Source organism: Arvicanthis niloticus, chromosome 3 (assembly GCF_011762505.2).
Source record: "Arvicanthis niloticus isolate mArvNil1 chromosome 3, mArvNil1.pat.X, whole genome shotgun sequence".
Taxonomy (NCBI): Eukaryota; Metazoa; Chordata; class Mammalia; order Rodentia; family Muridae; genus Arvicanthis; species Arvicanthis niloticus.
In genome coordinates this window covers 41,350,106-41,366,033 of record NC_047660.1, presented here as the reverse complement: position 1 = coordinate 41,366,033, position 15,928 = coordinate 41,350,106, and the positions used below count along the sequence as shown (strand labels likewise).

The 15,928-nt window shown below is 41.5% G+C and overlaps 1 protein-coding gene across 1 annotated transcript in view; it reads left to right on the top strand.

Annotated features, from left to right (window-relative positions):
• The first annotated feature begins 4,731 nt into the window (after positions 1-4,731).
• Positions 4,732-15,928, top strand: part of Vwa8 (von Willebrand factor A domain containing 8) — a 320,110-nt gene continuing 308,913 nt past the window's right edge. The window contains exon 1 of the mRNA XM_034497994.2: positions 4,732-5,052. Coding sequence (XP_034353885.1) covers positions 4,893-5,052 — 160 coding nt within the window. The 5' untranslated portion in view covers positions 4,732-4,892. The remainder of the gene's footprint in view (positions 5,053-15,928) is intronic.

Sequence of the window (15,928 nt, the reverse complement as noted above, 5' to 3'; positions counted from 1 at the left end):
GCAGGCCTCAGACTGCAGGAGGGGCGTGCGGCGGAAGGGGCGTGCTAGCGCTGGCTATGGGTCTATGGATCCCCCAGAATGTGTCTGGGGGGCTCCTGGGTGCACTTACCAGCAGGGCTCAGACTGCAGGAGGGGCGTGCGGCGGAAGGGGCGTGCTAGCGCTGGCTATGGGTCTATGGATCCCCCAGAATGTGTCTGGGGGGCTCCTGGGTGCACTTACCCGCAGGCCTCAGACTGCAGGAGGGTTCTTTTCAGTTTTCATCAATCACTTGATAACTCCTCATCTGTGTGGCTCTTGGATTTAAACTCCTCTGTTGTCATATTTCCTTCCAGCTATCTTATTGTGTTCTCCTATCTACCAGCCTTCCAACATTTATGCCACCCTGATTCTTTCCAACCCTCCAAAACTAGGTATGAGAGAAAGAAGGTTCGAGAGGAAAGGGGTCACAGACTTCTTCACACTGCTTCCTGCTGACTAGGGACCTTGGGCTCTTTGGGAGCAAGTCTGATCTTTGGACATCAGGATAACCAAGTTTTCCTTCTTGTCTCTTAGTCCATGACCACTTGTCAAGCCATCGGAAGAGGAACAAGCACCTGCTGCTGCAGGCCCTCCTGGGGTTTTCCCATTTATACCCTTTCCAGATTCCCCAGAATTAAACTACCTGCTACTAGTGCACTGGGCAAATCATATTCACCTGCTGTGAAGCAGCAGACTCTTACCCCACACCTGGGATTAAAAGAAAAACATATTTACATAACATAACTGTTCTTTTAAGTTACACTGTTCATTTTAACAACAGGATTCATATATATATTTTACTATATACTACTTTATACAATATATATATATATACATACTATTATATATATAATGGTATATTTATATAATAGTATATATATATTATTTTACAGAGAAATCCTATCTCAACAAACTGTAATATTAAATAAATAAATAAATAAATGATTATGATAATATGTAGTTTTTTCCGTTAGCAATATCTAGTATAGGGCTCAATCTGTGTGGTTCAAATGATGTTGAAATCAAGCTTCAAATTCACTTTCTGCATACAGCAAAACAATTTCTGTTTATCATATGATATTTCCTCTTACTGTATGCATCAGAACTTCCTGTAAACTGACATGATGTCTTGGTTTCAGTGTCTTTTTAAATTATATTTCATTGATTTGTGTGTGTATGTTTGTGTGTGTGTATTTATGACTTATGTATAAATGTCAGAAGACATAGCAGTCTTTCTTCCACCATGTGGGCTCTGGGGATCAAATTTAGGTTACCATGATTAGCATCAAGTGTGTTTACCTATTGAGCCATTTCATAGGTCCTCAGTATGTTTTTAAAATTTAGCTTTAGTACATAGTATGACTTTTGTGTTTTTATATAAATAATCAGGAATGAATTCCCTGAATATTCTGAAAAGACAGATGGATCTACTCATGCATATTCTGGAAGAACAAGTTCAAACATTACTTTCTCTGGGAACCCTCACTGGCCTTTCCTCTGTGTAGCATTATTTGAGAGCATTGAATCTGCATCTTGCACACATCAGTCTTTGTACACCTTTTGCTATGTCTGCTTTTTGTAATTGCTGTGATCCCATTGTCTCTCCATATACAAAATATAAGACAATAAATAGAAACTTTTTAGCAACTGGGCAGGGGAGTGTGTACTTTTAATCTCAGCATAGGGAGGTAGAGGCAGGAGGTTCTCTGTGATGGCTGGGTGTGCTTCAGTGTCTCAGTGTCTTCATTGTCTCAACTCTGTGAGCACTTAGATCATTTATTTTTGTTAAACTACCTTGGATTGTTCTTACATCCCGCCCCCAACCCCATCTTTACTGAGATCTACTGAAGTTAAATCAGGATGACTTGACAATAAACAGAGCCTCAGTTTCTTCATCTCTAAAATGTAGGTGTGCTGGATACTTTTGTGTCAATTTGGCACAGGCTATAGTCATGTGAGAGGAGGGGATTTATGTCAATGGAGAAAATACTCCCATAATATGCTGCAGGCAAGCCTGTGGGGCATTTTCTTAATTAGTGATTGATGTGTGAGGCCTACATGGGTGAGGCCACCCCTGGGCTGGTGGTCCTGGGTTTTGTAAGAAAGCAAGCTGAGGAAGTCAGGGGAAGGAAATGAGTAAAGCAACACCATGGCCTCTGAATCAGCTCCTGCCTCTGGGGTCCTGTCCTATTCAAGTTCCTGTCCTGACTTCCCTCAGTGATCCATGACAGTTACCTGGAAGTGTAAGCTGAAACAAACCCTCCCCCACATAGCCTCTACAAACTTGCTCTTGGTGATGTTGCTTTGTGAGAGTGATTGGAACCCTGACTGAAACAGTTAGGTCAGAGAACCTCTTATTTGTGAATTGTTACAGAGAAGATAGTCAATTAAAATGTTGAGCAAAATCTTATGGCTTAGAGTACATTCTTTGCATTAGTCAAGTTTCTCTAGAACAGGATAAATTGAATGAGTATATGTTTAAGAAAGGCGTTTAGTTTGCACAATAGGAGCTGGGAAATGTAATCATTGTTGTCTGTACATTAGGGAGGTGGAGAATCTGGTAGCTGCACTGTCCACATGGCTGGTGCTTCAGCAGTCCCTGCTGGTGGTGAAGGGGTGGAGGACTCCTGTCAAGCCTCTTGATGTTGGTTCTATGTTGGAGAACCTGGAATCTGGTGGTAGTGGAGTATGATACTGGTGAGCAAGGGGTGGAAATGGGCAAGCCAGAGTAGGGCTGTTCCCTGCCAACTCCTTCTAAGTTTCCTCCGGGGTGGTACTGCACATGCAGGGTGGGAGAGTCTTCCTTTTTTAGTTACTCTTTCCTTGAAATGTCCTCACAGACAGCCCAGAGGCTTGTCTCTTAGTGGAACCCAGACCTGTAATGGGCCGCTCTGTTCCACAGGCCTGGGTCTAACAAGAGAGAGAGAGAGAGAGAGAGAGAGAGAGAGAGAGAGAGAGAGAGAGAGAGAGGCAACTCGAAGAATGGAGAAAAGACAAAAAAGACAGAGGGTCTGATCAAGTCTCATTTATTGTGTGTCTCTCTCCTTTATTGTCTCCTCTTGTCTCTCTAGTCTCTCTCTTATTGAAGGGAAATCTAGGGTATTTATACGCTTTTGCCACGTGCCTTGTAGGCCGCTTTCTGCTAAGAGTCGGCTCCCAACACAGACCCAGTCAAGTTGACTGCAACAATGGTCAACTAGCTCAGGCTCAAATGGGGAGAAGACATTTGTAAGTTACTATGCTACTTATATGCTTGCCATTTCCCAAGTCACACAGGGGTTGAAGGAAAAACAGAGAAAGAAAAAGAACAAAGAAATAAAAGGAGAACGTGATTGCTCCTAGATATGATGGTGAAAAGGGTATATTATAGACGTGAGGGAGAAATCTGTCAGAGGGAGAGGCACCTGGTAGGGTCCAGAGTGGACATGACCAGCTGACTGAAGGTGTGTTTGTGTGTGTGTGTGTGTGTGTGTGTGTTTGTGTGTAGAGGGGAAACTGGGAGAGGAGAGAGCCAGGAGCCTAGAAGCCAGCAGATCAGGAAAGCAAAAGTGGACCAGAGTAGTCACAACAGCTGGATTTTATAGGGAAGTGCCGCTGGGGGAAAGGATCCCAGCCTCTGTGTTGGAGAGTTCAAGGGTAGGGGGCTGAGCACCTCATCGGGAGGATCCAGTAATATGGAGGGAGGGAAGCATGGTGGGAGGACCTGCAGCCAGAGCCAGCTTTGAGTTGTTAATAGGAGCTTTTATCTGCTAACTGGCATCTCAGACAGAGTTGGTTCCAGGTTTGAGACCCAACAGAGGCCACTGTGAAATAGTGAGAATGTACCCATGGAATAATGCTGGTTTGACAACTTAAATATTCACTACCTTTATTTTCACTTTCTCCAAAGTAGATTAGATTTTTTCCCCCACACCCACCCCCGCCTCCATTTCCCTCTAACTTCAGGTTCCTCAGTAAATTTAAGGGCTTGGGTGGTGGGTGTTTAATATCGATGCAAGTAAGATACAGGTAGGTCTAGAATTGGCAAGGCCATTCCCTGAGAGCCAGGCCCGTATCCTGTTTGTTTGATTTCATTGTGCAGAACTTCATTTAAACTTTTTGCTTTGGTTAATTCACTCTTGACATTTGGGAGAGGCAGCATAATTATGTTAGGCTTTGTTTGCTTTATGGAAGACTGCTGCTGCTTTCGGAATGCATGGAAGGGAGGAAGCCTTAGTCAAGTGTCCTACTTTTTGCTCACTAAAGACATAAATTATGTTTATATAACCCTTGCCTTGTTGCCTGACTGGATCCTTCTGGTAGTTGAACGTTTTTTTCATTCACCATTATAAAGTAAAATTTCCTCTTACAGTTTAGAAGATGATAAAACAGGAGCGACAAAGGAAGGCTAAACAGAGATTTCCATGCCTGTTGTGTGGAAACCCTGTGAAGATGACAAAGAATTAAAATAGGTGGAGTTCCAGAATCTCTCTCGTATATTTTCTCAATTCTGAAAAAAGATCTGAAGCAGTAGTGAGGGGAAAACCCACAGTGCATCATAACACAGTGGGCTAGCAGCCAAGAAAGAAACAGGGCCAGTGCTCAACTGTGCTAAAGGTCTTTGGCATCTCCCCAGCTCCGGGCGTCCCTGGAGTGACCACGCCTGGGGCGGCGCGCTGGGCCGGGGTAGCCGATTCTACCGGCTGGCGCTTGGCCTGCCCTCCGCCCCGGCCCGGGCCCACACGGCCGAGCCCGGCGAGCCGGGGGAAGGAGTTTCCGGCGGACCCGCCTCCTAGTCGCTTCCTGTCCCGCTCGCAGGCCGCCTCCTGCCCCGTCCGGGGAAGGCGCTTGGCCCCCGCAGCCCCTGGAGGTCCCAAGCCGAGTCTCCTACACCATGCAGTCACGCCTCCTCCTCCTTGGAGCCCCGGGCAGCCTCGGCGACGCGGCCTCGCGGCGCATGCGGCTGCTCCTGCGGCAGGTGCTGCGGGGCAGGCCGGGCGGGGACCAGCAGCGGCTGGAGGTCAGACTGATGCACGCTGGGGTGACCGACTCAGGTAACTGGGCCCTCCGGCTTCGCTGCTGCTTCTGCCCTCGCTTCTGTGTGATGTGGGCCAAGGCGCTGGCGCCCCCTGGGCTCCACTCTGTAACCTGAGAGGTCCGGACTAAGGTCCCTGACGTCTAAGAACACAGCTTTCTTTTCCCATTGGAAAATCCTACTTAGAGAATTACTACAAGAATCCTAACTGAGGCTAGAGGCCACTCAAGAGGCTTATGCAGCAGCCTTTTGGGGGCTGTTAAAACCCGCGCTTGACCTTGATCTTTGACTCTCAAGGGCTAGGTAGCCGGTTTTGTGCCCTGAGCCAACTAGGGCTTGTGATGGCACAGACACGTGTATATTCTTGCTGGAGAACCCGTGCCCATGGTTCTTCCCAATTTTAACAGAAGACTCAGTTTCAAACAGGCTTAGAACTGAAAGTCATAAATTTAGTTAAAGTCATAGGGTTTACTTAAAACCCTAGACTATAGTTGAAATGAATGAGTCCCAGAAAGAAAAAAGTGCCCTGCTGTGAGGATCACACAGTGAAATTGCAATTCAAAACTTGCCTGTCCTGGACTATAACTTCTAGAGCATTTATTTGCTTTTCATTGTGTTACTCACTTTTCATCTGTGTGACAAAGTTCAAAAAACAACCTGAAACAAGGAAAGGAAACTGGCTCACAGTTGCAGATGTTTCAGTGTGTGCACGATGCTTCCATCGCTGTGGCCTGTGTTGAGGCAGAAACTCATGTGGCAAGTGGGCTTAGCAGAGGGAAGCTGCTCTCTCTGGGAGGCAGAAAGAGGAATCAGGGATAAGACCTACTCTTCCTAGAGATTCTACTTTGTCTCACTGGGCTCACCTCCTTGTGTGTATCATCTCTTGATAATGTCGTTTCATCTAATGAATCCATCAATTCACCAGTCCAGATGATGATACACTTTTGTCACAGCAGGCAAAAGTCAAGGGTAGAATGTGGCATACTCTAACAGGATTTGGAGCTGAGCAGTTTTGGATAGATTAAATTTTTTTTTTTTGTCCTCTCTAGCTAACTATCAGAGCCATGAGTCAGCAGATAGAACATTTAATTGAAAAGAATTTTTAAAAATGAAAATAGTTTTTTTTTTTGTACCGATATGCCTCGATATAACAAGGATTCTAAGACTGAAGCTGAGAACTGTGGGTAAACAAAGTTGTGAGTTCAACAGAGACCTGGGTACAAGCAAGAGCCCTTATGACAGAATAAAAGATTAACTCTTGGGTATCCAGACACGTAAGGTTAAGGCTTTCAAGGTTAGAGCGGCACTGTCGGAAGCAGAGGTCATACACAGGCCACTGTAACAGCACAGAAAGTAGCAGGCTGCGATGGATTAGTGTTGATGCTGGAGAGACTCTCAGCTGTGCTCCAACATGTGACCAGACTCACTCTGTCCTCAGTTGTCACTGCTTCCTAGCAGTGTGACGAAAGAACAAAGTGCATGAAAAACAAACTCAAGTTATGTTTTCTCTTCTCCTGCCCTGTACGCCTCTTTGTCTTGTTTGCATGTTCCTTTGGTGCCTGTCCACACGTTGTACCTTACAAGTATTCATGGCTTATTAGGCTAAAGTTCATGGAGAGTGTTTTTGTGAGAAGTTGCAATTGCTTTGATGGCTTTCATGATAGTACCTTTACTAAGCCTGATATGAAGGGAAAAAGAGGCCATTTATGTAAAAAGTGAAAAAGAAGTTGGGCAACTCTAATCCCAGCACTGTGAGTTCAAGGCCAACCTGGTCTATAACAATTCCTGCATAGCCAGTTCTATGTAGAGAGAAACTGTCTCAAAAAACCCCAAACCAAACCATCCAAACCCACCCCAAACAAACCAACGAACTCTCTCAGCTCCTGCTTTTGATCCTTTTCTGTCGGATGGGGTAGAAGCTATAACTTGTGAATTTTTTATCTCTATGCTTTAATTAGTAGTAGTGATAGCTCAAGGTTTTAGAAACAAACGGTCACTCAGCAAGGAGGTTATCACTTCACAGAGTAGTTGACACAGATCACTGAAACATCATAGATGGGGCCAGCTGGCTCAGTAGGACTGGATCTCAGAAATCGATGGCCTTGGAGACACTTCTCTCAACTCATGGCTTTCCTTTCGGTGTTCTGTAGATTTCATGGTTTTTCCCTTATGGTGTCTCTGTGTGAAATAGATCTGTTTATACAAACAATAAAATGTTTCTGCATAAACTGTTTTTCATTTAGAAAATTGAAAACTAAATTCTGTAAAACAGTCCTCTCAACTTGGTTCTGTCAGATTATAAACATCTAACTATACAGGTAATTATTTGTACAAATATGTATTTGTGCAAATTGGGTCATATATTTTTCTGTAAGTTATCATATCCACGATTGGGAACATTGACATAATATTGCCCTATATGATCACTTTAGTTAGGTATTAATTTCAAACATTTACCCCTATAATTTTTTATCAGTTTCTTGTTCATGAACATATAAATGACTATTTTAAATGTTTTTATATAAAAATAGTAAAAAAGATATTCAATCTTATACATGTTTTGTGACTTAAAGATTGTCCTTGAGCCATGATAACAATAGTCATGTGACTTTAGGGAGGAAAAATTCAGTATGGTTGCAACTGAGAACAACTATTATGGTTTAGTCTTATCTCTGTATTTACCAGATACTGAACCTTATGGAATTCATTGGCTACTTTGACCTGTAGCAGAGTATTAGACTCTGGGGATCTCCTGGCTTTTTGTGTATTAAAGATTTTAACAATAAGATCCCAGAACAGTTGTAACCATGTAATCATTAAAAATATTCATGTCAGGAACATGTAGACATCAGATGGACACTGTTGATACATTTAGTTTTTTATCTACTCTAAGTTTAACATTCTTAAAAAATGATGTGGGCTGTGGCTATAGCTTAGTGAGAGAGTGCTTGCCTAGATTCAGTCTTTAGTACAAAAACAGCAGGAAGCTAAAGTGATGTCGTGACTCAACTATTGGTTTTGACCTTACCCTGGGGACTTTGGCAATGCCTGAGATGAACTAAGGGAGGGGGATGCTGTTGCCATCAATGGGACTAGGGTGCTCATGTGGCTGACAGTCTACAGCACAGGATAACATCTCAAAACAAAGAAATTACCAGTCTAAAATGTCAAGACTATCACTGTTCAGAACCCTGAACTGAGCCAACTAGTCCATGCTGCTGCTAAAATAAAAACTCAAAACAATTTGAGTTTAATAGAATTGGCAGCTCAAAGCAGAAGATACTCAGAGAAACCTGCTGGACAACATGGGCAAGCAGCTCACAGATCACAGAAGTAAGAGGTGGAAACGGCTTGGCTATGCTCAGCCTACTTTTAGGTGAGCCTGCTCTGAGCAATTGACAGCTGGTGACTGAGTGTAACTAAGCTACTGGGACTGGCTCTGATTTACTTGTTAAAAAGTCAAATAGCCTGGGCTTTCATTGTGTAGGACTCAAAGTACAAAGATATCCTCAATCTAAAGTCCAAGTTGACTTTAATATTACGATTGTATCCCGAGGAAGGTTCACAGAACCAAGTGCCAAGTGTGGTAAAAGTTAGTGTGCTCACTAATAGAATCTATGATCTCTAATCTGTACTACAAGTGTAAACCACAAAATTACTATATATACACTGAAATACTAATATACAGCAGTTTTAAGATTGGTGAAGATCTTAAAGTATCTGGGCAGAATATCCATTTTTCAGGGATTAACAAACATTAAAATTATCACTGTAGCAACATTTTATTGTTTGTTTGTTTATTTCTCAGGGTCTCTTTATATGGTCTTGGCTGTCTTTGAGCTCCCTATGTAGATCAAGATAGCCTTAAAGTCACAGAGAACCTTCTGCCTCTGCCTTCTAAATGCTGTGTAGCAACATTTTAAGAAGTATACACACACACACACACATGCACACGCACACGCACACGCACACGCACACGCACACGCACACACACACACACACCAGATGTAAAAGTTAAAAAATAGTTATCAAAGCCAGGCACAGTGGCACCACACCTTCAATCTCAGCACTTGGGAGGTAGAGGCAGATGGGTTCGTGTAAGATTAATTACTTTTTATTATCTTAAACATGGAAGGTTTTTTCTTAAATATGCCTTTGAGAAATCTCTTTAAAAGAGATTTAAATTAAAATAAGAAATATTTAAATATTTAAAATAAGAAATATTCTAGGAAATAAGATTAAAACTTCCTACTTTAAATATTTTCTAAATTTAATTTCATTTGGAAGGTTTTAGCCTTTGGATCCTTTTTAATTAAAAGTTTCATGTCATTTTTTTCTATGTCTCAATGAGACATATAATAATTGACTATAGATATCTGTGACAATTTTGTACAATATGTGGATTTAGCTAATGTGTGTTTTATTTGTGTACTTATTGTGTAAGTGCACTTAAATACTCAGCAATATTGTTTTCGTACTTTTAAAGTGGGCTCATTCTGATTACTCTAGTTAGTCTAGTAGTAGTAATTATTCCAGAGTAGACTACTACTCTAGTAGTAGTCACTGAGGAGCCTGTGTTTTAACTCCACCCCCTTCCCCTATACTTTTTTTTCTGAGGCAGGTCTCACTCACATAGTCTAGGCTAGCTTCAAACTTTGTATGTTGCCAAGGCTGTCCTTGAACTTTTGATCCTCTGCCTTCTGTATTTCTACTGTGCAGGGATTAGAAGTTGTGACTCCATGTCAGCCTTGTCTCTATGTTTCTTTATAGGGTTTTATGTAGCCCTGGCTATCCTGGAATTCACTATGCAGACCAGGCTGGCCTCAAACTCACTGAGAGTCAGTTGCCTCTGACTGCAGGGATTAAAGGTGTGGCTCACCACACGTGGTTTTCTTTATTTGATTTTTTGATGTAAAGCCTTGCAATGGCATCTTGGGCAGCCTGGAACTTGTGGCATCCCTCTGGAATTGTTCACATGTGTGACTGCATCTGACTTTACAATTCTTAACTTAGAATTAGCAGAAAGGTTGTCCTCAAGAGAAGCCTGTAGTGGATTCTTCGGCATAAATTATGTTATTCATTGATTTTTCACATTCTACCTTAATCCATCTCATTTAATAAATCTGTTTCAAATGGCTTGACTTAATGAGCATGTCCATAAATAGTATGTGTTCAAAAGATGGAGAAAATTACTATTCAGGGCTTAAAAACAGTATCTCAGATGATGGTAGTTAGTTTAAAACTTGTTCACTTGTCAAACATTTGTTGAATATCTAGAGTTTGAAATACTATATTTGGCACAGGATATAGTGGTGATTAAAACATCCACCCTCTAACAAGAAAAACACCCTTGAAAACTAAATAGTAGTCTTCAGGTCTTCAAACATTTTTCTCATCCGCTAAAAGGATTTGTAAATATATGTGTTTTGTACATTTTTAGGCTGCTACCTAGAATTTTTCCTTATTGGTACAAATGGTAGCAAAGGGTATTGTTTCTAGTAGACTGTAAACACTGACATTTTAGATGATTTCTGTTTCATATTCCGTTGAACATGTCTCTCAGTGGAAGTAGAGGACCCCAGTGGTTGGTCTGCCAGTGTTTTGAAAAACTGGAGGCTCTTGGCCATCAGGTATTCCTTACTTCTTTATCTCCCTGAGTTTGTATTCCAGCTTTACCTGTACTTTATGATTTTATCTGAATATGGCTTTTCTCTTAGAAGGTTTATTTTTATATTAATTTTCTGCAACAAAACCCCCTTGGATGTTTCTTTAAACCTTTATGTTACTATAGTACTTAGTTGTTGAACATGACATCAGTGTTACAGAATTTGATACCTCTTTGGAAAGAAGATACTCTTTAATGACTTGAGCTATTCTCCTAGCTAAGATTACTTAATATTAATTAACATATTAATATGACTCATGTTCCCCAGTTGAATGTTAATTATTGTTGGAATGTAAGCAGTTCCAATGTAGCAATGTCAATTACGTCTTTCCAGACCTTCTAAATTATATGTTAACAATAACATGTTGATCTATATTAATTGGCATCTTAATTAGGGCCATATTCAATTTTGTCAGTAACAGACATAAAGCTGGTTAGATTTTATTAATTTGATACAAACTGAAGTCAATTGAGGAACTGCCTTCACATTGGTCTGTGGTGAATTTTCTTGGTTAGTGATTGTGGGACAGCCTACCCATTGTGGGTGGTCCTGTGATCTTTAAGTAAGCAGGCTGAGTAAGCAGTAGAAAGCACGTCAGTAAGCTGTGTAGCTCCGTGACCTGTGTTTTAACTCCTGCTTTGGGTTTCTGCTTGAATCTCTGCCCTGGCTTACCTCAGTGAGAGGCTCAGAGCTGTGAGGTGCAGTAAAGCCTTCTCTTTAAGTTCCTTTTGGTCATGGTCTTTAGCACAGCAACCGAAGTATGCCAGGACAGACAGACCACCTGACTTGCAGAAGAGTGGTGTGCTGAGTTAGTGAAGTCATTTGTGTCTCAATTTCTTGGAGGGTCATTGAGATCACCTGACTATAATCTATCAGATAGCTTTGTCAGTCCTTCTCTTGGTGGCTCCTTGTTTCATGTGTTTGACTAGGATTTGAGAGCAAACCAAAATGATTATTTTCAAAGTACTTTTGCTAATACATTTTAAAAAGTTCTTGAGAAAATACTTTAGTCTATGATACTTAATACACTTTGTCAAATTCTTAAAGTCCTTGCTATTAACAAAGGTGTCTGTTCTGCCAAACCAATCACTCAAGTTAGCCTTTCTGACAGAAAAAGGAGCTTCACCGTCTAGTGAAAAGGACTGTAATAGAGTTTAGGGAATGGAATTCTCAAAAACTCTTGAGGAATGAGTTACAGGATTTCTGTAAACTGGTTTACTAAAACCAGCAAAGCCAAAAGTAAGGGACTATTGTGGCTATTTTTGTGACTCTTTTCTTTATATATGCCAAGCATATTGATAACATATTTCATAATAAGCGATTGTATACCTTTGATCTTTTAAAAAATTGACAAAAGGAATATAATATTAAGGTAAGATTTTCATGAATTAAGGACTGTGGTAGAGGCATGATGTTCTATTAAATGTGTAGTAAACTGTATTGACTGGTTTTGAGAAATAATTCAATGAAAATCACAAGAATTGGAAATCAATTTGTTGATTTTTAAAGCTTCATATCCATACATTTGATGTATTTAGTGAAACAGAAAACTAATTGGTTCAGTGACTGGAGTTCATGATTCTCATGATAAAAGCATAAAAATAGTCTTGTGTGATGGTGAATAATTAATGGGGTTGAATATTTAATGATGTTATTTAAGAATATGTTTTTGCCTGTCTATTGAAAGGTATACATTTGTTCTGAAACATTTAAGTTCCCTCTGATATTTAGTCAGAGCAGTGTGAAAATTTCTGTAGTACTCTACCAGGAACTACACATTACCTCAAACGGATCAGCATCCATGATCAATTATATGAAATATTTAAGTTGTTTAGTAGTCCTCTTAAAAAGGTATCTTATTTTTTGTCTGAGCGTGAACATGAGCACAGATCTCAGGCCAGCTTTCAGGAGTTGGTTCTCTCCTTCCACCATGTAGGTCCAGGAATTGACTCTGGTCTTCGGGCTTAGTGGCAAGCACTCCCTCTACCCTGTGCTATCTTCCTGGCCCTCAGCAGGGGTTTTTGGTTTTTGTTTTTTTTTAAAGCAGTAGCATGTGACAAACTGAACATTTAGTTTATCTTCAAATGTGCAAAAAAGTTGTGTTTGAAGTTTTCTATGTTTGCTATCTGATATTTCACATCTTGGCTTCTTGATAATACTCATTTCTCCACTCTGTAATATGCTTTATTTGACACAAGCCAGCACAAACCAAAATAGCTCCAAAGCAAACCTTTGCTTCTAGTACAAACATTAATATCTAGAGACAACTTGATTTACATTGACTTGAATATTGTCATAGTGTTCAAAGGATGCCTCGTTTTGACCATACACATATATGTTCCTTTAGCTGATGCCCTGACACAATGTACTGTGGTGAAATAAGTCAGGGAAGGGACTATTCTGAAGACAAGGATGTGGAAGTCTGACAATGGATTCTGAAAGACTGCTGTGCTCTGTAACCTTGGAAAGTGCTCACATAGCTTCAGCCCAAGAGCACTGTCAGATAGGGAAGCCAAAAAGTACTTATTACTAATTTTAAAATGGATTAACCAATTTATGTGTATGGGTGTTTTTGCCTGTGTGTATACATGTGTACCACTTGTCTGCCTACTGCCCATGAAGGCCAAAGAGGGTGTTGAATACCATGGAACTGGAGCTTAAGACAATTGGGAGCTGCCAATGGGTGCTGGGAATGAAACCTTGGCCCTCTGGAAGAGCAGCAAGTGCTGAGCCATCTCTCCAGCCTCCACATTCAGTAATTATAATACAACATGAGAAATGCTTGCGGAAAGGAGTGGGATGATACGTTCTTGAGGGAAGAGGAGATGGCGTCAGAAGAAAAGTTGGCAAAGATTCAGTGGAGGAGATGAAACTATCTGAGGAACAGCTGAGTGAACGAAGTGTGAGATGTATAGAAGGCTGAAGGTTCAGTCAGTCACCGAAGCAGGAATACAAGGGCAGAGCTGGCTGGAGAGGGTTGAGCAGGCAGAGTAGAGTTCCGTTTTTTCTCAGGTTAAAGTAAAGCTGTCTCTAGACTGTGGGTAACCTAGCGATAGTCCACTGGCAGCTGTGCAATGCAGGGGAGAGTAGTGAGCCACAGACAGACATTTAGGAACTGTGTAAAGGCAGAGCTATTGCTATGGCTTAGATGGCTCCCAGGTCGTCTAACACTGTAGCCAAAGATGGACAAGCTCATGATTTCTAAGGCAGAAATGATTAAATGCCTGGTTCATCTGGATGTCATGTGCCTCCTCTTTGTCTGCAGGAGACATGGTTAATTGATCATTGACCCATTTCTCCATGAAAACAGTTTCCATTGTGGTTTCTTCCTGTGTGTTTTAAAAAGTCTCCAGCTTAAATGTTTGGGATCTTCCCTTTACTTGTTTTTGCCATTGATTTCTACTTTAATTTCATTATGGCCAAGGAGCACACTTCAGGGTTTTAGTCCTTTGACGCTTACTGAGGCTTACTTTATGCCCAGCCAGTAGCATATTTTGGTTAATGTTATAGATGCATTAAAAATATGGATCATGCCATTATTTGCATTTCGGTTAAGTGGTATGGGTGGGTTCAGAGTGTCTGTCCTCAGTTCTCCCCTTGTCTTGGCTAAAGCACCAGGAAGCAGCTTCCTAGGTTCGGTAGCCATTTATCCTCTGCTTCTTCCTTAATTTATGGTGATGAACATATTAAATTATCTGGGCATATTTTGAGTTTGTCTTATTTCTTCTCCAAGTTCTGTTGGGATTATTATTTTTTTTAAATAGTTATTCTCCATTTTTCTCCTTGACAGGCCACTCCCAAAGTTTTGCTGTGTTCTTTCACAAGAGGACATAACTGTTAGGAGAGTGACTAATTTGGGCACCTGGTATGCTTGCTCTCTCCAAAGCCCCTTGGGCCTAGAGGTGGCCATGACTTTCTGTTATTGTTAGTTTCAGAGTGCTACATTCCCCATTGTTTTTCTTGAATTCTGCTCTCACCTTCATGTGGTTCCTTATCATACAACAAAATACAATAAACTGACATTTTGCTGAGTATAAGGCCCAAACTATCAATAAGAAATTAGAGTGGAGAAGGATTTCTTATGTGCAGCAGATAAGAGCTGCAGGGAGTTACTACCCAAGCAGTGCTCTCCGTGAACAAAAGAAAGGAAGATGAGATTTTTTTTTTCTGGCAGCCTATATATAGTCATATGGGAAAGGAATTGGTGGGCACATGCCTGTGCATGCTCAGTTTATAGTTCAGGAAGGGAAGGTGCCTACATTTTGGGGGGGCATTCTTAGCTTAAGGTCATAAAACACATGTTTGAAAAGTTAAAATGGAGGACTGGAACATTTTGGGGCATACTCTGCTCATATTGTAACAATGGTAGTCAAGAAGGCCTCTGGCCACGCTCACCTTGCATTCCTAAAGATGGCAGGCAGGTGTGGTGGCACAGTCCTATAGCTCCAGTACTGTAGAAATGGAGCATAAGGGGTACTAGGTCAACCTGAGCTATATCACAAGTTCAAGGCCAGGTTGAACTACATAGCACAGTAAAGGCCAGCCCAAGTAACCGCCTGTCCTAGAGAACTGGGATGGGGTGTGATGGCAGACAGATGCCCCTGAGCATGTTTGGTCTTCTCCAGCAAGCTTAGCTGGAAAAAAGAAAAGGAGAGTTTGAAAGTATGTTAATATAGGATTTTACCCAGAATGTGCATGTGACTAACGATTATGTACTTTCAGCTTCTCATTTTGAATCTACCAATATTCCATTTGTTCCTTACTAGCAATCTAACAAATGACTCTTCTTAGGGAAAGGGTTTCATCCAGTAGAGAATTTAGTGCAAAGGCTTGAAAATAGTTTACCATGTTCAGTATGCTGTTACCTTTATGTCAACTCAACATGAGCCAGGGTTTTGCCAGAAGAGGGAACCTCAGCTGGGAAATGTTTCCAGCAGACTGGCTTGTGGGCAAGCCTGTGGTGTATTTTCTTGATTGATGATGGACGACTGATGGGTGGTGGGTGTGGGTCATACCACCTTGTGGGGAGCGGGTGTGGCGGCCAGCTAAAATGGCGCCTAAGCTTATGAATGGCACCCGCCAAAGCTTATGAATGGCGCCTGACTTCCTCACACACCCGGGTCAGAGCCATGTCTGCAGAACTGCTGCGCAGACTCACTGCCACGCAGAATGAGGCCATTTGATGTGTGCCAATGGTGTGTGCCCACATGGCAGGCTCTGAGTGACCAG